At 42.5% G+C, this 21,767-nt stretch overlaps 2 protein-coding genes across 27 annotated transcripts in view; one reads left to right on the forward strand and one right to left on the reverse strand.

Moving 5' to 3' along the window:
- ALPK2 (alpha kinase 2) overlaps positions 1–4,656 on the forward strand; it is an 86,138-nt gene extending 81,482 nt beyond the window's left edge. For 2 of the 4 annotated variants that reach the window (XR_012584998.1, XR_012584999.1), the window contains one exon: positions 62–4,656. The gene's annotated coding sequence lies outside the window, so the exon portion shown is untranslated. The remainder of the gene's footprint in view (positions 1–61) is intronic. The other 2 variants (XR_012585000.1, XR_012585001.1) reach the window with 2 other exon arrangements.
- Positions 1–21,767, reverse strand: part of NEDD4L (NEDD4 like E3 ubiquitin protein ligase) — a 164,776-nt gene that overhangs the window by 3,369 nt on the left and 139,640 nt on the right. For 13 of the 23 annotated variants that reach the window (XM_074570981.1, XM_074570983.1, XM_074570961.1 and 10 more), the window contains 13 exons: positions 19,894–19,948; positions 15,066–15,124; positions 11,895–11,960; positions 10,667–10,896; positions 8,875–8,996; positions 7,960–8,030; positions 6,801–6,896; positions 5,802–5,875; positions 3,069–3,129; positions 2,584–2,643; positions 1,971–2,078; positions 1,052–1,148; positions 377–449 (listed from right to left, as the gene is read on the reverse strand). In XM_074570981.1, the coding sequence (XP_074427082.1) occupies positions 377–449; positions 1,052–1,148; positions 1,971–2,078; positions 2,584–2,643; positions 3,069–3,129; positions 5,802–5,875; positions 6,801–6,896; positions 7,960–8,030; positions 8,875–8,996; positions 10,667–10,896; positions 11,895–11,960; positions 15,066–15,124; positions 19,894–19,948 (1,172 nt within the window). Of the gene's footprint in view, positions 1–376; positions 450–1,051; positions 1,149–1,970; positions 2,079–2,583; positions 2,644–3,068; positions 3,130–5,801; positions 5,876–6,800; positions 6,897–7,959; positions 8,031–8,874; positions 8,997–10,666; positions 10,897–11,894; positions 11,961–15,065; positions 15,125–19,747; positions 19,805–19,893; positions 19,949–21,767 lie in introns of all 23 variants that reach the window. The other 10 variants (XM_074570982.1, XM_074570980.1, XM_074570984.1 and 7 more) reach the window with 1 other exon arrangement.

Genomic DNA, 21,767 nt, shown 5'->3' on the forward strand with positions numbered 1-21,767 from the left:
CACCAGAAAGGCGATGATGGAAAGAGTTTATTTTGGATTAATTCACCTGCATTTCTTGCAGAACCCCTGCTAACGCAGCCTCTCACAGGCCCAGAGGAAGGCAAAGCCACGGGCTGTTCAGAAACGAAGCCGCAAGAGCAGGGGCCTGAGCGGAGCCTTGCTGCTGCCTGCAGCTTTGCGTGTCCCACCCCACAGCCGCGTGCAGCCGATCAACACGCAAAGCTGCTCGCCTCGAGTACACCCCTGCACACACAGCAGCCCCTTTTACAAAAAGCGGTATGATTTAGAGCTAAAATATGTTTGAGATAAGCACAGTCATCAGTTTCCCCCTTTCTTGGCAGAATAAGCTCTATTATTTTACGCTTTTATGACTTACCATGTGTGAGCTCTGGGCAGTTTATCAGGACTTCCCCATTGCTCTATTGTAAACAGCTGAGGACCATTTGAACCTGGTTGAAAATGAAAATCACATGAAATATAAATTGCTGGATGCTACGGAGACTGCCTAGATAGTATTTTTAACATTAAATGTTTGCATAATTTGTAGGCTGGACTCTTCAACTGCTACGAAATACCCGGTACAAGCTCTCTCAATTAAAACTACATTAAAGCAAACAGGAAGGGGATAGTTACCGGCAAGAAAGCCTCTGCGTAGAGTATGTGTAATGCAAAAGAAGTAAGCTCAGACATTAACATTTAAAAATCAAAGTGCTTGGTTAAACAAGCATTCTCCTCTTCTTCATAGGATGTGAATAATATTATTACACAAATATTATTCCAAAATATTGTGCATAGGACATGAACATTATTCCTGTTGACAGCTGAATTTTTCCTGTGGGAGCTGGGAGAGCGTCTATATAACACCCCCGCGTACAAAACTGTACTCCTCAGTGTGCCCCCCACCTCCTCCAGTGCTCTCGGCATCCCAAAGGAGAACTGGTCCCTGGGGGTCAAGGGTTGGCTGCCACTAAGTTTCCCTTGTGCCCAGGATTTTGTGTGCGTGTTGAGCAGAGGTCTGGGCATATCTGCAGGCGGCTGAAAGGGAGCTCACCGTAAAGTTCAGCAAATCCATTCATAGGCACGCGTGACGTCCCGGTGACAAACTGCAGTAACCGAATCCGCTTCTCCGCATCCATCAGCAGAACGGCCTGTGACAAACACACCCAGTCACCCTCCTCTCGCTTTCGCTGCTGGAGATGGCTTTGTTACAAACCCAACCAAACCCTCAGTGAACGGTCTATATTAGACTGTAACAGACACGTAACTCTGGCAGATGCGATATAGGTCCCACTCCAGCTTTTCTCTGATTAAATAAGGAGCATCCTTGTCCCGCTGTCCCTGGGCCCCAGACACAGCTGTGGGAAAGGCGGGCACCCTGTACCCAACTGGGGGTGCAGGCACAATGGGGGCACTGCAGTGGTGAACGTGCCTGAGGGGGGCAGAGAAACAGAGATGGCCCAAAAGCCGTGAAGGTCAGACAGAGCCCGCAAAGTTCACAGAAAATCGGGTCGGTGCTGCAGTAGCCGCCACTCGGAACCGAGCCTCTTGGGGCCGTATCACCACGGGGACCGATACAAGTACATCGTCCGGACGTGCCTCACCCCTGGTCAGGACAAGGAGGCGAGACACCCAGACACAGAGTTTGAAGTGCATACACGAAGCTGTAAGATTCCAGTATTTTTAAGAAAACCAGACACCCCTTCGAAAAATCCACAGCTATTACGGGAAAAAATATTTTTGTCGTTTTTCTGGGGATGCACACTTTTCATAGAAGTATTTTACTGCATGAATAGTGCAAGACGCTTTAGATAAAACCCAGGATCCAGACTTCCCACCTTCGGTCTGCTTCTTTTCATGAAGAAAAAAGATTCCGTAACGGACCCCACAAAACAACACACAAACTTTCACTTTTAGGACCAGTCAGAGAAGCCCGACAGAGGAACAGACAGAGAAGCAGTGACCAGTATTACCTTCCAGAACCACTGGATAACGGGATGATTCGGGCAGTAACCATTTTTGTAGATTGTATGTTGTCTCCAGTCGTTAACGTCGACATCGCCAAGGCCACACATGAGTAACTGCGCAGGGAGAGTGGGGATGGCAGTGAGTCACGCGAGCGCTCCCCCCGCTGCCACCCGGCCCTTCCGCCAGCCCAGCCGTGCTAACAGAAATGCAAACCTAAAGCAGAGCCTGAGCTTCTCTTCGGGAGAGTTCCCCAAAAATATTTCCTTTTCCTGGAGAACCACTGTACCCTCTAACGCACATATGCTTTGTGTGCCACCATCTTTTATGTTGTTTTGCTCAAAATATGGCTGCTATAGGCATAATGGCATTAATTCAGTAAGCTACTGACATGCTTTTATACGCACGTACTCAACCACCTCCCTGAATAATTATGGGTTTTTTGTGCTTTTAGTGATCAGTAGATTTGTTAATTTGGGAGAAAAATTTCATTTCCCCCTATAAGCAAAACATCTTTGTCTGCAAATTCGCTCAGGATGAGTAAGTGGCGAATGACGAGCCCAGAACACAGCGCGTCTTCTTGTGATCTGTTGGCTCTGGGTGTCAATTAAACAAACTCACCTCGAGTTCATTTTCATCAAAAATTTTAATCAGATCAATGGGAAGAAGTTCTGTGAATCCCTGAAAGAAAGCAACGCAAAATTACAGTTCTCACACCATGTAAAATTAAGTTTTTATCTAACGGGGGGATCTTTGGCTTCAGGGAACCTCAGTAAATGACAGAGAACAAAGAAGGGTTTTGAAAATGAAACACAGAGTAGCTGATGTGGGATTCCCTCATTAAAAAAATTAATCGCTAAATTATTTCAAGCTCCAATAATTTAAGCTTGAAAGAGAACGACCTTACTCTCCTAAGGGAAAGATTACATACTGTTGTATACATGTTCTTATACAAGGTAAAGCCGTACAAACGCAAAAGAGAAGCATTGCAGACTGTGTGCGGTTGTGCAACGCCTCCCATCCCTTGGCGCAGACGCGGATGAATAACAAGTCTGCATTAAAACAAAATACGCGGGGGGAAAAGAAAAGCAGGGAGGGAACCTTACCTCCAGGAAAGCATTCATTTGCTTCTGAACTCGGTTCACAAACCTCCACTGGATGACCAGGCTGTAAGACACAGACAGAGAAGCGCACTCAGCAGGCGATGGCGAACGACGTGGCGGAGAGATTTCAGCCACCCTCACAGCTCTGGTTCTCATTTACAGCTTCAGGCCCCGCCCAACCGCGCTCCCGTGTCACGGAACCTGAGCAGCGTTTTACTCCTAATTTGCACGAATGGAGCCATTACAATGTTTTCTCCCCTTTGAAGAGGCACTAATTAAAACTGCCAGCAAACGTAGCCGAGTTTATTATTTTACATTCTGCTAGGCAGGGAAACAGAGGAAGCTTGAGACGAAAACTGAAGAGCCTGTGCGGATTTGGCCGGTTTTTGCCAGCAGCCAGCACTGGCGCTGCCATCACTGGCGCTGCCATCACTGGCGCTGCCATCACTGGCGCTGCCATCACTCACCAACACTGCCATCGCTGGTACTGCCGTCACTTGCCGACACTTGCTGACACTGCCGTCACTCACCGACACTGCCATCACTCACCAGCACTGCCATCACTCACCGACACTGCCATCACTCACCGACACTGCTGTCACCAGCACAGCCGTCACTCACCAACACTGCCATCACTGGCACTGCCGTCACTCACCAACGCTGCCATCACTGGCACTGCCGTCACTCACCAACGCTGCCATCACTGGCACTGCCATCACTCACCGACGCTGCCATCACCGGCACTGCTGTCACTCACTGACACTGCCACCACCAGCACTGCCATCCCTCACTTGCACTACCATCACTCACCGCCACTGCCATCACTGGCACTGCCGTCACTCAATGACACTGCGGGTTAGTCAATAACACTGCCGTCACTTAATGACACTGCCATCACCGGCACTGCCATCGCTCACCAGCACTGCCATCACTCAATGATACTGCCATCACCCACTTGCACTGCCACCGTCGTCACTGCCATCACTGGCACTGCCATCACCCACTTGCCCTGCCACCACCGTCACTGCCATCACTCACCGGCACCGCCATCACCGGCACTGCCGTCACTCAGTGGCACTGCCGTCACTCACAGTACTGCCATCGCGGGCTGGTCCCCGTAACGAGCAGGAGAACGGGTCTGCTGCAATTGAACTTGGGCACTTTGAGCCGTGCTTTGGAAAAGGCTCTTTCCTTTATGGGGGTCTCAGGAAAATCAAGGAGTTAATTTTATTTACTCTATTTTTGTTCCACTATTGGCCATTGTTACGTAAGCTGAATTTCCAAAGGTGGCATTACAACACGGTGTAATGTTCAACACTTACTAGAAAATTCCTAGTGTCACCTTCTCATAACGATTAAAGAAATAACACTGATTTTTAATTAGCAGCTATTTAGTCCATTTATCTGTTTTCCTTCGTTTCTGCAATAAACATTACATACCAAACTCGTGCAAACAAAGCAGCAGATTCTCTAGCGGACACTGACTGTTGCTCATACGGATGATATCCTGGAAGTGCTACGCGTGTGGGAGAACGCATCATTTCCATGTGCGGACAGAGAGGCAAAAATAAAACGACATTTCTGACCCTTCCTGCCGTTTGGTGGTTTGTTTGGGGTTTTTTTGAAGCCTAACAACTAGACTACTTCTGCCATAAGGGAATTCTGAGGAAAAATATTTGAAAACTTTAAGTTGCATGAATCATTTCCAAATGAGAGCACACTAAAGTTATAAAAATACTGTGACTAGACATGAAAGAATTATCTAGATGTAAACCTAACGCAATTCGGAATTTTTGCCTGCGCATTTTCAAAGGGCTTTTTGTTTCTGCACTGTATGGTACGGTAGAGATAAAAGAAGTTTATGATGCCTAATATTTTGCATCTGAAAACTGAAAGAAATATATACCTGAAAAATTAAAGAGCTGACAGTGCAAATATATTACACACAAAGTAACGGAAAAAAATAATAGTCATAAAAGCAGAAACTCTTATAGTTCCACCATTACAGCCAAACCTCTGTACCACAACACTGCCGAGCAGATTCCCAAGCAAGCCCCAAGTTCTCCCCTTAGGGGAGGGCTTACACACTGGCAGAGCCCCCGGTTCTGCCCTGAGTGAAGGCCGCAATGGCCAGCAAACACGGACTTGCTCCACCAGACGCCCCGTTCCGTTCCCCAGCTCCGGCCGGGCGCTCAGGTCTCCACCCCTCCTCCAGCTCTACTCTGCCGCCCCGCAGCTCAGCCGGGACGCTAAATCCCAGGGCAGAAACTCATCCCTGCTCTGGCGACGTGCGAGGCAGAGCTGGTTCCGCTGGGCTCTGCGGCAGGGAAGTGGGCACAGCCCCTGTGGCTCCTTGCGCTCGCCGAGCACGGCCGGCAGGAGCCAGCCCTTCTCAGCCAGCAGCTTGGGCGCACAAACCTCTCCCGCACAGCAGATTCTCTTAGACAATGATTGTTCCTGATACAGATGATGTCCTTCCTCACTGTGCCTCTGCCTGCCCCTCCAGAAAAGAGTTTCCCGTCAGCTCACAGACTCCCCTCGGCAGTGTAATTCAGAGAACAGTAAAGGTTAAAATCCACACTTTCTAAGGATTAGGGTACAAACAATGTTAACGGTAAGATTTTCCTTCAAAAGGTTCTCTGATGATTTAGCACGGCACAAACTACAGCAATCGCAGTAAGGGGAATTCTAAGACAAGTACAACTGTCACGATAAATTCCATAAATATATACATACTCAATGTACTCCCTTTTGTTTTCGTTTGTTACCATGATTTCGGACCCATTTGGCTTCAGGTCGACTTGATATGTCTGTATTTCAAAAGAGAAAAAACCAAACCAAAACACAACATTATTTTAAGACACATTTCTCACAAAATCCACTTTCCTTGAGGAGCATTTTACAAGTGAACGTCATGTTCAAGACAAAAGAAATCATAAAGGCCATTAGTTACTTTGCACCCACGACACACAGAAACAACAGAGGGGAGATGTAATAAAAAAGTAAACTGAGGAATGAGCCAGTGCACCTCAAGCTGCAGCGATGTGTAACACCAGTCTGTAGTTTCCCCGAGAGCACAAACGCCCCCGGACAGTCTGCAACTTCTTTTAATTCCGTGTCACCCTCCAGCAGTGGCCTACACCGCGCTGCCCTGCTGAAGGGTGGCAGCTAAGATATTAATCTCGTCTGGAATCAGACGCGTCTACTGTAAATCGAACAAACATCCATCTTGCTGATAATGCCAGCATTAGCTATTTGAGGTACTGAAGAGGCAGGAGGAGAGCAGAAAGTATCTCCAAGTAAGTTGATTTATGCTTTGAGTCAGAAAACAAACTCCTGCCAGCAGAAGCGAAAGCTGGCAGTGCAAGGCTATCAATAATTTGAAGCTAAATCATTACAGAACAGAAGACAATGAAAATTACCACAAACAACTCAGTATTACAGAAGCTTTTCATCCTGTGGCTTTAATGTTCTCCCTAATTTTCCATGTAACTGACAAAACTTAGGTTGCTTCAGGAAAAAAGTAGTAAGCGCCGAGAAGAGGATCACAACGTTCCTGACAGTCCATTGTGTGCGTCCGTTTTGAAATACTCGTCGTCTGCCTATACCCATCACTAACATTCAACAGGCCCCATCAAGTTCCCAACCACGAGGTAACGTTCGCTATTTATTTATTTTTTGGCAATAACCAATAATAAGATGGAAATACAAACTTTTGGGATAACCTTTACATACCTGTCCGAAGTTTTCCTCATCTATGCAAAACATGAGATCCAACTCTGTCGGGTCATTTTCCAGGATCCACTTCAGAGAGTTGTAGTATTCGCTGTCCTACAGGAATTGGAATTAAACAAAGTTTGAAAACGTGAACATTAAATGTACAGTTTAACTTTAAATTGAACAAATAAAAACATTTAAAACTAGAACTCCAAAGGGACTGGAAAGGTGAGAACTCAATTATTTGCGCAGCTACTGCAAAGCAGGGTAAGGCCGATTACTTTACTCATCTGTATTTTTCTTAGATGCTGTATTTTTAGATTCATGTCACTTTTCTTAGTTGACTTGTAACTGCATTATCATACAACACAATAAACTGACTCTACATATCTATTTGGTTAAAAGACAAAACCGAGTATCATCCTGTTAACTTAACAGAAGCCATCAGTATTTAGCTACCGGATGTATCTGAAATGTCCCGTGTTTCAATACCGGCCCCTACACGTCTAGATGAGGCACCTGCAGGATCCTATTTGCCGTTGCCCTTCATTTTACAATACAAAGTTAGAGCTTACTACCTCGTACAACAATTTGTTTTTCTCCCAGGCAGTGCCAAACGTGAAAGTACCTGATTGCAATTAATGCTGAAGGTGTGAAAATAGCGGGTGTGCAGGGAACAAAACCAAAACAGACGGAAGGGCATCAGTTGTGCTGTATTCATGAAGCGTGTTTTGGAGAGAAGCCCTTCTCCTCCCAGCACTGTGGGGAACCTCCCGTGTTGCCAGGACAGAACTGAGCCCTCGCATCCCCCTCTTCCTGCTCCACAGCCTGAGAAGAAAGCTGTAGGGCTGGGCGGGGGTGCTCCTCTAGCAGGGAGAGAGCTGACCCAGTGGAAGAAGCGAAAGCATAGTTAGACAGCTTATGGGGCAGTTCTTTCTGGCCTGTTCATCACTCTTGGCCCTCTCACCACTGTTACCGCACCCGTGCCGAAACAGCTGTCCTAGCAGGGAAAATTTCTTTTATTAAAAAACTACATACATATCCTTCTAAAGTAGTTGCAACGTGACCTTGTGTTTTCCACCATGCAGGTTACTGGAATTGTTGGCTCTCATAAATTTCCCCAGAGGAAAAACCCCACGTCATTGCTAATGCCGATACGGCTTAAATGTTATCTTACCACTGACTCCATGTCTTTCAGAGTTATCGGTTTCCCCAGCATCATCTTGTAAAAAGGTCTGATGAAGAAGCCTAAGGGAGAGGCAAGAGTGTTACTTCCGCTCTTCTGCATTTTCCCTCCAATAACGACACGACTGCTCAAGGGGAACACACCACGGTATTCTCCCAGTGCCGGCAAGAGAGAGACCTCCTGAAAGTAACGGCGCCATAACCGCTCGAGTTAACGCAGCAGGCTCGTTTCTTATTCAGGCAAAGCAAGCCCAATTTTTCAATCAGAAGAATTATGCCATTAATTACCGTATGCCATTAAACACTCTAACACTGGTGGCAGAGAGACACGAGAGAGGGGAGCTGAGCTCGGGGTACTCTCATCCATTGCCACTCTTCTCTCCCAGGAGATGCTAGAAAAACCGGATGGAGAGCTTCCTCTGCTGCACTACCGCTAAATAAAATGCAGTCAGGTTACAATGTTTGCTTGCTTCTTGTGGGATTCCAAAGTTCAGCAGAAATCATACTTTCTCATTAAATCACTCAGTAGTAATTTTACAGATCAAAACACGCTGCAACTGACAGGCACACAACTGCTTTGGCTGCAGGTTTGCATGGAAACGGCTGATAGAAATTTAGTGATTTTCTTTTAGGGATAGTGATTATTTAGCAATGCTTATTCTGTAGTTTTAACACGAGTGGAGAAAGTAGCAAAAATTTATATGAAATTTATTTGTGGGTAAGACACTATAATTTTTGAACCACCATTCACATCAGGAATGCAATCTCCAACAGTTCCAGTTCTGTTACTTTTCTCTCATGCTTTGTCTCCACAAGTACTATGCTCTAAAGCATATGAATTATTGAAGTGACTTATTTCATTTAATAAAAATCCAGAAACAGTAACGTAGCCAGTGTAGTAACTCACCATCCAACAGCTTCCCGTGATACACTGCCAGACCAGCAACCCGACCAATGAATGTGAAATACGACAGATGATCTTCATTACAAAGACCTGAATTAGGATTAATCTGAAGTGTGTAGTTGTCCCTTTTTTGGGGAAAGAAAAAAAAAAATCTAAATAACCAAGTCGTTAAATAAACAGATATATTCAGATATCTTAATAAATAATTTGAGCTTAGGGCCATTTCCTTCCTGTTCATTTTTGCAAGAGTGTAATAATGTCATTTACCCGGTTGTTCCTCGACACAAGTATCGGACAGTCTGTGCCTGGGCTGACCTGAGCGCGTCTGTCTGGCCACGACCAGAATGATTATTTGACAAAGGTAAATAAAACTACTGCTTGTGGGGCGACAGGGTTCCACCTGTGGCAAGTGAGAGCGCTGTGTTAACCTCTCCAAAGGACAAAAGCCTGGCATCATTGAGAGCAGCAGCATTTTGCCATCGGCTTCAGTGGAACGAGAATTTCAGCTAAGTTATCCCTTCTGCTGGGCTTCAGTATTCACTCTTTCCAGCCAAATTTCAGGGCTTAAAATGTTAGGATTCTCTTTTGCAGTAGTTGCTTTTAGTTCTTGAAATATCTGAAGGTACTGAAGCGGAATGAAGTACAGACCCATGGTCCAACCCTGCGAGGATAAGGAATGTTTTCTTACTAGCATCTTAAACTAAACCTACTAGAGATCATCTCTGAGATATTCTTAACCCCCAGGATACTGGAAAAACTGTCGAAGGACTAAGATGTTTTAACTGGGTCAAAAAGCATTAAGACTTGTGTGAAAATGTGTGTCACAATAAGACATTAGTGTATTTTTAATTTGTAGTATATTCTTAATCTGTGAAGCAAGATATAGGGGTTTTAAGTAGATTTTTTTTTCTTATCTCTTAAAATAACTAGTTAGATTTCTGAACCTAAAATGAAATAACATTGTACTCAGAATATCTGCAGTGACCTATACCCGTAAGTGGAAATATTTCCAACCAAATGTTTATCCAGTGAACTCTGTTAAGACACAGGCTTCCTAGGCTCCCCAGCGTTAAGTTGCGTTTCCCTTCAACAGCAGAAGGTGTCTTTTCTGAGACACGAACGCACGAGAACTCCTTGTGCAGTCTTTGTTCATCTACTTTACAATCTATTCGACACTTCTTAGAGAAAGGAGAGAGCTTGATATCGATGGATAAACATCAAAACTATTGCCTGCAATTAAGAAACCCGCCCTCGCAATGTGGAATTACATACAGCATATTAAACCAAATGGACTTCAGGCAAGCGACTTGCTCTCTCAATTACACTAATGGATCGCTCAAAGATTTTAAAATTGGATAAAACTTCTGTAAGGCCACTGCTGTGTAACTACTGAAATGTAACTGAGCAGGTGTTTTATGAGCTAATTGTAAAGCAGCACTGTAATTCTGGACGGCAGGTGTTTACAATCTAAGGGAGGGCATAAAAAGAATCTTTTGTCTGACATCGCTCCTTTCACTATTACTAGTCTCAAAAATTGCAGTTTTGCTGCAAGAAAGGCAACACTGAATATTGTCTTAGTAATGATTTTTTTAAAAAAGAGATGTCAACGTGAATTTGAAAGCTTCTCTGAAGAGCAAGTAAGAAATGATAGCAGAGAACAGCGAGATCTGGCTCAGAAGGGTGCATACCGACACACCAGGAAGGACGCTCTAACTACTTTCCAGTGTAACTATGGCTCTTATGCAAAATGTAATGTATATCGCTTAGGAATGGAAAGAATCGAATGGACACTTACGTTGCTGAATATTCAAAGAGACCATAGTAAGGGTTAAACATCTCCTTGGACAAGAGAAAAAACCATTCTCTGGCCACACCTCCATAGTCAAGTCCTTTTTCTGACTCAAATTCAATCCAGAGTCTGGCTTTTAGTACATCAGGTCTCTTCACGGACATGATTCTTCTGTAGGACTCCTCAAAAATATTATTTCTGTGTAGCTTCATCTCAAATCTGTTCGGTATGTCAGCCTATGCGAAAGGAGATTGTATTATACTTGTTAGTCTCAATAAGTAAGTCTTCAGGCAAATTACTGACCAGTGGTAACAACTAAATGACAGATTAGACAACCGATAGGTCAAGTTTCCCCTTGTTTTTGTTTTCCAGTGCTCTGTAAGCCTACAGGTTGATAGCATGTGGTGAACTAGGTACGTTCCAGTACAGCGGTTCAGAGATTTCTATCATATTTGACAAAATAATGAAAACAACAGGAGAAGTAACAAACAAACAACCAAAAAAGTGAGAAAATGATTGCTATTACTAGGCTCTATTTTAAGGGCATTTTAACTTAAAAAGGTAACAAATGCATAAGACTTCGCAACCGCTTTACTCTCATACCTGTGAAGGCCAGGACAGTTTCACAACAAGAACACCTACAGTACCAGACACACAACAGACCTCAACTGCAAAGATGTAAACAAAAGAGAACGGGGCTGCCAAAATGTTTCAGAAGTTCTGTCTAAATGGGAAGGAGCTAACGCCCAGTAGGATTTTGCCCAGGGAGCTAAAGACAGAGAAGACAGGAGAGAACTGAGCAAGGAATTTCCAGAAAGAAGACTGGATGAACGGATAAACAGGACTGGTTGCAGGCATGTATAGTTTTCCCGATAAAATTGACTTGAAATAACCATTTCAGAAGGTTTGCTTTTTACTGACAACTCAAGAGCTTACTGTGCACAGTCACGGGCCAAACCCAGGCGAGAATTCAAGGAGCTATCAATAAGTGGGTAAAGACACTGGCAAGTCCCTCTCCAAACTCCAGCTGGTGTTGCCAAGGCTGTTCCACCATCACGTGCAAGCTAACACCGGGTGCTCTCTTACGTTAAATTAAATGTGTTACTGAAAATACTTTTTTTCACAGAAGAGCAGCACTAGAAGCTTGTGCCAGATCCAGACTTGGGACAGCCTGTTGTTTCTCCCAGACATAGCGTTAATTGACTCGAACGCAAAGCTGCATGTTTCTACTCACTGGTTTCTTTAACTTCTTCCGGAAATAGTCATATTTCTGTTTGAACTCCCTGGAATACGGAACTGCCTATCAGAGAGAGAATCACAAACACAGATTATTCCAGCTATTTGGCAGTTTGATATTCCAACATTATCGAAACAAAAACGAAATTTAAAGACATGCCCTCTACATATGTATGCCATAGGTCACCTAATGAAACCCACCGTGCACCAAGTACAGCAGCCAAAACGTTCCCATTTCTCAGTGCGTAATTTGAGATAAAAGGTATGAAAACTTTCAAGCCAGTTCTTCTGTTTATCAACTACTTACACTGCTTTTCTTTCTTCTTTTAGGAACAGTGAAGAAAAAAGCAATTTTTAACACAGACAAAAAAATTTGGGATGTATTGCTGCCATCCATGTATGTCATTAAGAAATAATGAGCATGCTGTATGACACTGAACTTTACAAATGACTAGTGGTACCACAGAAGATGGATTTGCACAGCTCAAAGTGCAAAGCATTGTTAGAGTTTTGAAGATGAACCTAAAACCAAGTTACGGGGCTCCAGTGAAGCCACAAGCTTAACAAAAACCACTGCCTGCCCTCCCGCGAGCGCAGGACATGACGCACACCTACAGAGCGGAGTCAGCCAGGTGGGGGAATGCCCACGGCTACAAACATCTTTTCAGCCCAACGTGAATGAATCTAATACTTAATAGTTAGCAAACTATGATCAAACTATAACAAAACTATTTTGTAAATTACTTATAATGAAAATATACACCTTCAGAATGTCTTTAACCAGAATCTGAAAGCATTTCATAAACAATTAACATTCTTTTGAATGCTCATGAGTTACACCACATTTTTAAGTAACAGCAGCATAACATAACAATTTTAGAAGTTTAAAAATAAAAAAGGCGCAGTGAAGGCTGCTAGAAGCGCATTAATCAGCAGAGCTGGAAATTGGTTTCTGGCACATGTAAACAGCCCTTAACAGTTGACACGGGTCTCTGAAGTATTTCTGTGGATTTCCAGGTACCCGAAAAGCATGGCGGGATGATTCCAGGCACGCGCAACTCTGGGTTCAGCAAAGGCTCTCCCAAGCTCTCTCATTCAGTTTAGAAAGACACGACTATTTTACCACTGCACTCCTCTTCCTCGCTGTACAGGTAGGCCAGCCTTTGACACTAAGCCAGAAGTTTGCCACGTTTGATGTTAATCCCCACGCCGCTCGCTGACCACGACAGCAGTCAGTAAGATGACAGTGTTCTTTTCTGCTACCTACTTACTGGTCTTCCTCAGCTTCCCTTGCTTTTGCACCGGGCAGGACATGCGCACAGATGGCCGGAAAGGCCAAGCCGTTTAAGGCACCAAGTAGTACCAGAGCCAAAAGCGGTGATGTGCAGCAGCCACCAGGCAGGAGCACAGAGGAGAGCCACCCCTGCTGCTCACTGCCAGCCCGAGGGCTCCAGCCCACATTATTCAGCCCTCAGACGAAACGCCATCAAACGAAGTTGTGAATTAAACTAACGAGCAGGAATAGGCTGGAAAAGGGAACCCACGACAGGTACAGGTCTGGCTCTAACAAATACCTGCTCGGTATTTAACGGAGATTCCTTACTTCTCTGTGGGTTTTTTGACAATTTTCTGAGAATTAAGTATCCTTAATTCTCTGGTTTTTGACACCACATACAACATCAATTTAATCAGAGTTTGGAAAAAACCTTGGGGAAAAAAAAAAGGCTTCCTGGCCTTGATCATAATATTTTCCAACTACATCCCATCCCTACTTTCCTTTGCTCTACTGTTCCTTCAAGTTGAAAGGGCAGACCTAGTAAAACAACCAGCTAAACAAATACGTGTAATTTTTTGGGAGCAAAAGAATGATTTTGAATTCCACAGGACTGCAAAAGTTACATTCTCTGTTCCCTGAAGGCTGAATCACTAATTGCAAAGCTCTGGTTAAGCTGTTCCTGGGTGAGGACTGGGAATTTGGGGGAAGGTAGGTACGGGGTGGTCTTGAAGCAGATTCATGGCTGGACATAGGGGAGAGCAGGAGGCAGAAATATTTCTATGAGTTTTCTCTTGTGGACGATGAGACACAAAAAATTCAAAATCAAACTACATCATTTTATTCTGATGATAATATGACTTTACTACGGACATTAAATAATCTTTCAACATGTTTCCATAGTTTAAATGCAATGTGAAATGCAATTTAAGTAGTTCTTTGTTCCTGTCATGGCATCAAAAATACTATTAAAAGCATTAAGACAAATCCTTAATATTTATATGGCTGTAAAATGGATTTGATCTTGCTTTCTCTTTAAGGAAACCCCAAACACACAAATAACTGTTATTTACTTAATGGGATCCTGATTGACCCTTATTACCTTGAAAGAAAATTTCCCCGATAGTCTTTCTCATTTATGCTTAACATTTCTGGGAAAAAACATTAAGAATTGGTATCTCGAGCATTAAGTGCATGTTAAATGGGTAAATCACTCCAAAAGCAATTATGTTCAAACAAGTGATTATTATTAATCTTATTAATAAACAAAAGGAACTGAAATTACACCATGCAGTAGTTAATCTGCCGTGTCCTGAGACCCTTAAAAATCCCGAGGATTTACCCAAAATAAAAAGGTATTCTGGGTGCCTGGAAACCTCTTAGGGTTGGAACCCTGATCACTCAGAATACCATAAAATGGCATAAATTGGCGTAAGCTTCCAAACCTATCAAATTCAAACCTATTGTCTGACCTGGGAATAGTGTGCACAGCACCGTGGTTCCAAATGTTCCAGTGATGGCTAACGTGCCCACTATTGCTTTGGACCACTGGCAGCAGGCTGGATGAGTCCCCAGCACGCTCCAGCCTACGCGCAACAAAACAGGGTCCAGAGCCCGGTACAAGCATTTGAATGCCGGGGACAAGGCATCAGTTTTGGGGCACCTTGGCAGGCTGTCACATGGTGGCAGCTCCCCCTGCCCTTGGGCACTCGCTAAAGCTGGCCCTGAGCCCCCCACGTGCCGCAGGCAGAGGTTCTGCTTCCTGGTCTGTTCATCAGGCAGAGTCTGCTCTGATCTGCGGAACAGGCACGACCCGCTGCTCGATAACACCTCTGGCCCGTACCAAATGTACCCGAGTCACAGCATTCAATGGAACAAAACCATGGCAGTACTTACTGGACCAGTAATTGCCGGGTTCTGCAGTCTGGGGTCTTCCCATTGGGTAATTTTATTATCTGTAAATAACAAAAGAAATTCTATCATTACTTCTCTGTTACCACACTGTGAATTTATGTGGGTTTTTTTCTCCCTACAGCTTTTTTCCCTACCATTCCCACAACTTAGTATTTCAGGGTTAGAAAAGGCTGCATTCACCCACCCACATCAAACCCCCATCACACTGTTTAGTTGAAAACACTCACTCAAAAATGCAAAACTACAACAGAATCCAGTGTATTGACACTGCTTTTATTTCAACGTCTGTAGTAGTAAACATGTTCTATTTGAACATGGGCTTGGATTCAACTCATATTAGAAATACACAGACTTCATGCCGGAAAGGTAAAGAAACCCAAAAACTTTGCCAAATGACAGGCTTGACTTTACGTTTTTGAAAATTTGCATAAAGGTAGCCAAAATGTAATACTTATAAAAGACAGTCTGTATTTAAATTTGGAGGGAATAGCAGATCTTAAAAAAAATGTCCTAGCCACTGATTTAATGAAAAGGTTATAGGACCATTAAAGGAGGCAAAATTACACGGTTACGGTATAAGAGATCATTCCCTTTTGACCAAAGGAGATTTTGTCAGAAACACGACAGAATCCGTGTCTTTCCCTCTATAGCTTTTAAGAGCACCAGGAGGGTGATACGGAAGGTTAGAGAGGACCATGGTGAGACTCTCCCTGCCTCCAGACAACTGCTCCTCACAAGATTCTGAACACAACAGAATCACAACAGAATGATGATGTTGCAACAATAAGACAATGCTCCAAAAACCAAACTAGATGCCACCTGCAATGGCAAGGCTTAAGTCATCCATTTCCTGCACTGAAAGGGCAATAACAATACATCTGTTTGTTCCATGCACTGCTTTGATTTATGAACCATGAATCAGGATACTAGTCCAAATCTTAAGCTTTGTAATTGCTAAGTTTGGGAATAAACACACTAGGTTTCAAGAAAACTGTTTTTATGGCTACTATAGGTAAAAGCAAAGAACCAAACCAACTGATATTAAACCACAACTAGTTTTCATGTTTCTACAGTTGGAAAAGACCCGTAAGTTTTGAGCATCCCAAGCTGGTTTGAAAATGGACTGGGATTTGAAAGGTGACATTCATTAAATGCTAACCAAAGACAATTTAAAAACATCACAAGCACATTTCAAGAAATGTGATCTATCAGTTAATTTAATATTAAAATATTATTTTATTTCCCTAGACGCATTGAGTCTATTTAGCGCTTATGGCAATTATGGAGGAAGGCTGGTAGACCGCCAGCTCCCGAAACCACACGAGCTCCACAGAGCAGAGCCTGCCATAAAGGCGTCATGCCCAATCTGGCCCTTTCCATCAGGCTTCAACCTCTTCAGCCAAAGTTCCTTCTACAAAGTTTAGTGGTTTTATACCAATCCATTTCTTATACCTACTTGCCACGGACAGCCACAAGTCATGGTGGTACTTTTCTATGGAATCGAAGATAGAACTGGAAATGACTGCAAGTTTGTCAATTCTGTCTTATTGCCCTACGTACTTAAGAGTGTACAATGTTACTGACAAATCTTTGGATAATTTTTTTTCAGAGTATTACAGTGACAGGGACTTCATATTATAAATGCTATTCCAGGGCTTAAATGCCGCAACCATTAGAAGGGTCTAACCTGAACCGCTCTACCTGGAATTGTAGCTCAGGATTCTCTGTCTTATCCAAAGTGGATGGGGATAACAAATTCATTCCTTTTGCAGGACCTTTTCAAAAATCTACCATCTCTCTTGAGTCTCCACACAAATACAATACTCTGTCTTTCCTCTTTGAAGAAAACCTTTCAGGATTCCCTCTTTTTATCTTGTTTCCTCTGGTCCCTTTCCAAGTGGTCCAGTATTTTCTTGAAGTTTGGGCCCCAATGATACAACATTATGACAGCTGAGACATTACCAGTGCTTGTGAGACTAGAAGGATTACTTCAGGCCTTATTTAAGACACTCCTGTTGATACATGTTCATGATACATGAACTCATGTTCAGTCGATGATGTATTTTTCACGCCCTTTTCAACCAAGTTTCTGCTAATTATTCCCTTTCTGAGTAATACTTTGCAATTCTTATCAAACAGCGTCTTACTTCCCACTACGATGGCAATTTGCCAGACTCATTGATTTCTTACCCTGTTCCAGTGAGCCCCTCTCACCTCTCCTACACTGTTGTTTTCTCTACTGAACTAGTGAGTACATTCCCCCTCATTCGGTGTTCAAATCACTAAGGAATATATTGAAAAATGGCGGATCCAAGACGGGCTTTGAGGGGAACCCATTTAATATATCCACCCTCTGCCAGTGAACCACTGGTAACTGTCCTGTATATGGTTGGAAAACCTTTGTGTTTTCCTTCGCGACACCTCCCAACAGAAGATCGTATTCTCCTATAAGGCTCCCGGGAAATGCAGAAGTGTAAGCACGCTGCAATGAGTAGAGAATACTATTTTATTCATGGATGGTAAATAATGCTGACTTCGGAAGCTAAGGACCAACCATGGAGAACTAGAGACTGTATTTTTTTGTTAAAAGATTGCTGCAGAAATTGGAACCATTTACAATTAAAATCTAAAAATATTATATTTTCAGGCTACTATGTTACTTTTTTTTTTTATTTTAATGGTACTTTGTTTTACTAGTTTATATGGCATGCTTAGTGGCAGTTTGTATTGTCCCCAAGAGGAGGTTTCTGTGGCTGCATTACTCTTTTACAGTTTCTCTCAGGGATGAGAAAAACATTTCAAAAATAGGACAACAATATTGGATAATTATGCAGAAGAATTACAAAATGTATCTGAGGCACCAGGACATTAATAGCAGCTAAATCTGTTAAAACTTTCAACATTTATATTGTATTCTAACCATGAAAATTGAAATTCTAACCACGTGTTGCATCTTAACTAAGCACTTTAGCAGAGGAGGACTGAACCGATGGCCAGTTTATGGTGGTAACGGGCACCGAGACCTGCATGTTTAGGGTGAGCTGATCACAGTTGATCACGGCCACGCCTGATTTCAGCGTACGCTCTCAAGTTAGCCATGAAACAAGTAAGAGTCCACAGGCTCTGTCACAAACCTATCGGCATGGTCAAATGTCATCGCGCTTCCTTACCAACACTGTGAAAACAAAGGCTGCTGTTGAGATCGCTCAAGCCAAACAGATCAGCGAGCACTGAAAACTGTCTGCGCTCCCTCCCTAAATGCTGAGCACGACTTTATCCCAATGGCACTGCAACGTGTCCCTGGTAACCACTGGCACCACCTCTGCTCCTGGAGTCCGCGTGCCATTGCAATGGCGCGGCACCAGACTGCCAGCAAAAGGCTATTTGCTGGAAACAAGCAGCATTCTAGAAAAAGGTCTCTAAACTTTTGTAGAGACCGCCACATAAAAAGCTAAGAAAACTCAGATCAAAAGAGGGACTAGAGAGAGATTTCAGATGCCAATAAATTTAGTTTTATAATCATAATAAATTCTTTGGGGAATTCTAATTAATGCGCAACTTTAACACTCCGTTTACTTTTAGAGACTAATACATGCTTAAGCAGATTTAGGAGACTGAAAAATTAAAACTTTTTAAAGGAGGTTGAGAGGCTCAACGATTATACAGATATTTAAATAAGACAGTTTTATTCTGTGACTCTCCAGCGGCAGTACTTTAGAATAATTTGCCATATTTAAGTTTCCAAACAACTGTCGGGAAAAACAATTGAGAAAGTACAAAAGAATAGTAATTCTGTACTGATGTTTCAAAGAGGTTAATCTTGTGCCTGACAAGTGCATTATTTCTAATTTTTATTTCAAACTATTTATACAATTTCAAAAAATTCGTATTACTTTAGAGAGAGTCTTTTAATAATTATTTAGTAATGTCATATATACAACTACAGATAAGCACTGGAGTCAGTGTTACTGATACTGAAGGAAAAATGTAATACTATCAAATATGCATAATAGTTTAAGATTTTAATTCTTTAAGTTTTGCATAGCATATGTACTCTCTTCTAATGGTTTTGCGAGTTATCTGTTTCTGTGAAGATTATGCCATCTGTAGAAACACCTCATTAAAAAGTCCAGCTGACGTCTTAAACAAAAAAAAGAAAACAAAAGGGGGCAGGAAGGAACCAAACCTTTCTGGGCTGCTTTATTTTCAAACAACAACAAAAACTCACACAGTAGTTCTGAGATGCTGTAATAAGACGAGTCTACAATGAAACATCACTTACACTAGAACTTCACTAACAGAACTGAATATTAATGGGCTGGGTGCAGTTTAACATGCTATAAATAGGAAATAAGATCAGAATCAGCACTGCCACAAGATCTTCTTAAAGGAGAGGAAAGAGTACTTAGTGCTAATTTCTCCACTGCCTATATGTGGAGTTGTGGCTATATGATCTTTTCTCATCTTATTTTCTATTCCTAGTGTGTATTTTAATTTATTAAGTGCAAATAAGCCATGGGATCATCAACAACAACGACGATGAATCCAAAATATCAACAAGAACAAAAGAAACCACAAAGAAGAAATGTTAATGCTTCACAAGTCAGAGAGGGACAAAGCTTGATGAACCAATTAAAAGCAAGCTTTCAGTGAATATACAGTACCGTATGAGGGCACTAAGTCTCTGGTATCAATGTCTCCACATATCAACACCTGGCTTCCTAAATGAAGAGTAAAATTATAAAGCTTTCACTTCAATATTTATTACCTCCCTTTGTCTATTTGCTGTAGTACCTGAGTGGTTACTTACTATGGTCTATATAAAACGTTCTTCCATCCAAATGTATTCTTTCCTCCCAACCAGGCTGGAATTGGGAAATAAAAAAGAGAGAAAATAAGTGAAATACTACCGCTCTCCCACAGCATGAAGCAATACATTATCCACACCTACTTAAACTGTAGGTCTGAAAGATGCTTGAGGTAGAAAACACAAAATGATCACAGATGCATTATGTCAAAGACAAAAATCTAGGAAGATTCAAAGAACTGGCTATTTACACAGGTAACTGTATCCAATACAGTATACAGTAAATAATTTTTTGAAGCTTGAAAGTGGAAACTTCTTGCATCAGGGCTTATAGCCATTTCCTACTATGAGGAAATGATCACAAAGACTAGATTGTCCATCATTGGTTAGGTTTGAGAGTTTCTGCTTCTACTTCTGAAACACGTGTGGGTTATTTACTGTACACACGTAAGCCGGGATCCCATTGCAGTGGGACAAGAAAGTCTAACCTAGTCCTCAGTTCCTCCCTTTTCTCATCTTCCCAATCACTGTAGTACAGAGAGGACAAGAAACGGCACGTGTTGGTATGTGCAATGCTGTCCAGTCTAGCGCTCATTCCAGCTGTATGCTCTACACCACCTTCAGACTTCACTAAAGTACAGATGAGAAATGATTTCTTTTCAATCTTTTTTGAGGAACTCTTGTTAAATTCTGTAGTCATTCTTAACTCACTCAAAAATTGATTGTTTAACTCAGTTTAAATCTGTTCCTAATTATACATTTACAGTGATATATCTGGCTACCCTGATTTCACGGCATGTTTTACCTCTTGCAATTAACGTAATAAATTGTAAATTGGTCCCCAAGTTCCTCCCATGCAGTGTCTCCTACTTAAGCAACGTGTCCCTGAAGGTGAAGGCATACTCAATGTATCTAAAGAACTGCAAAAGAACAGCTACTTCCACAGCTGTTTTCTTAAAGACCAAGTGCATTACTGCCGCGGTGTAAGCAGGAAATGCACCATAATAAATATTTTCAACCGTGCAGAGTTTTGGATCTGACCCGTGATTGAAGACACTGCCTGCCAAGCAGCCTAGCTTGATTTAATACAAGGCAAAACTTTTTGCTAATTGAGACAAAGGCAGTGAGATTTTAGGATGTTTTAGAGGAGGATGTTTGATCGTAGGCGGTGACAGAGGTTATGGCCCCTCTCCAAAGGTACCATTTGTCATTGCTCTTGTCCAAAAGCAGCACTCGTTTTGGTCTGCTGGCAGAGAGGTTTCTCTAAGCAAACTGTGACCCGGCTCAATGATTAAAGGATTAAAGACTTGTTATTCAAACTGCTTAAAACTCAAATCATGTAAGCTGCCATGTTCTGTAGGGTGGACAGTAGCCTCTTCTGCTGGCCCAGCTGTTTGCAGACAGCCTGCCCGTAAGGCATGTGGAGCACTGAGAGTGCTGGTGACGTTTAGTGGCTCACCATCACTAAGGTTTCCAGTGTTGCAAATACAATTTCAATGGCAATTTCTAGAAGTACGCTTAGTATATATGAGGCAATGAGCTGAATCAACACTATACTGTAAAAATCAGCACCTTAGAAAAAGTGTTAGCTTTCATAACATAGTCTCTGCCATTAAGGATGCAGTTTTTTAAGAACAAAGCAAAGCTCTGTATTTGACATGGCTATAAGTCAGTATTATACTTTGGTTACAAGTGTGACAAAACTTCTGACGTTAAAATTATAATTTTCTCTGCAGAATATGGAAGTTTCATTGAAAAAAAATCTATATTTATTTAGATTTCTGAATGCCATTATATGCTGGTACAGTAATACAGCTCACTTTGAACAATCTGCTCCAGCAACAGGTAATTATTTCAAAGCACACAGTCAGAGACAA

The sequence above is a fragment of the Larus michahellis genome, chromosome Z (genome assembly GCF_964199755.1).
Source record: "Larus michahellis chromosome Z, bLarMic1.1, whole genome shotgun sequence".
In the NCBI taxonomy this organism is placed as follows: Eukaryota; Metazoa; Chordata; class Aves; order Charadriiformes; family Laridae; genus Larus; species Larus michahellis.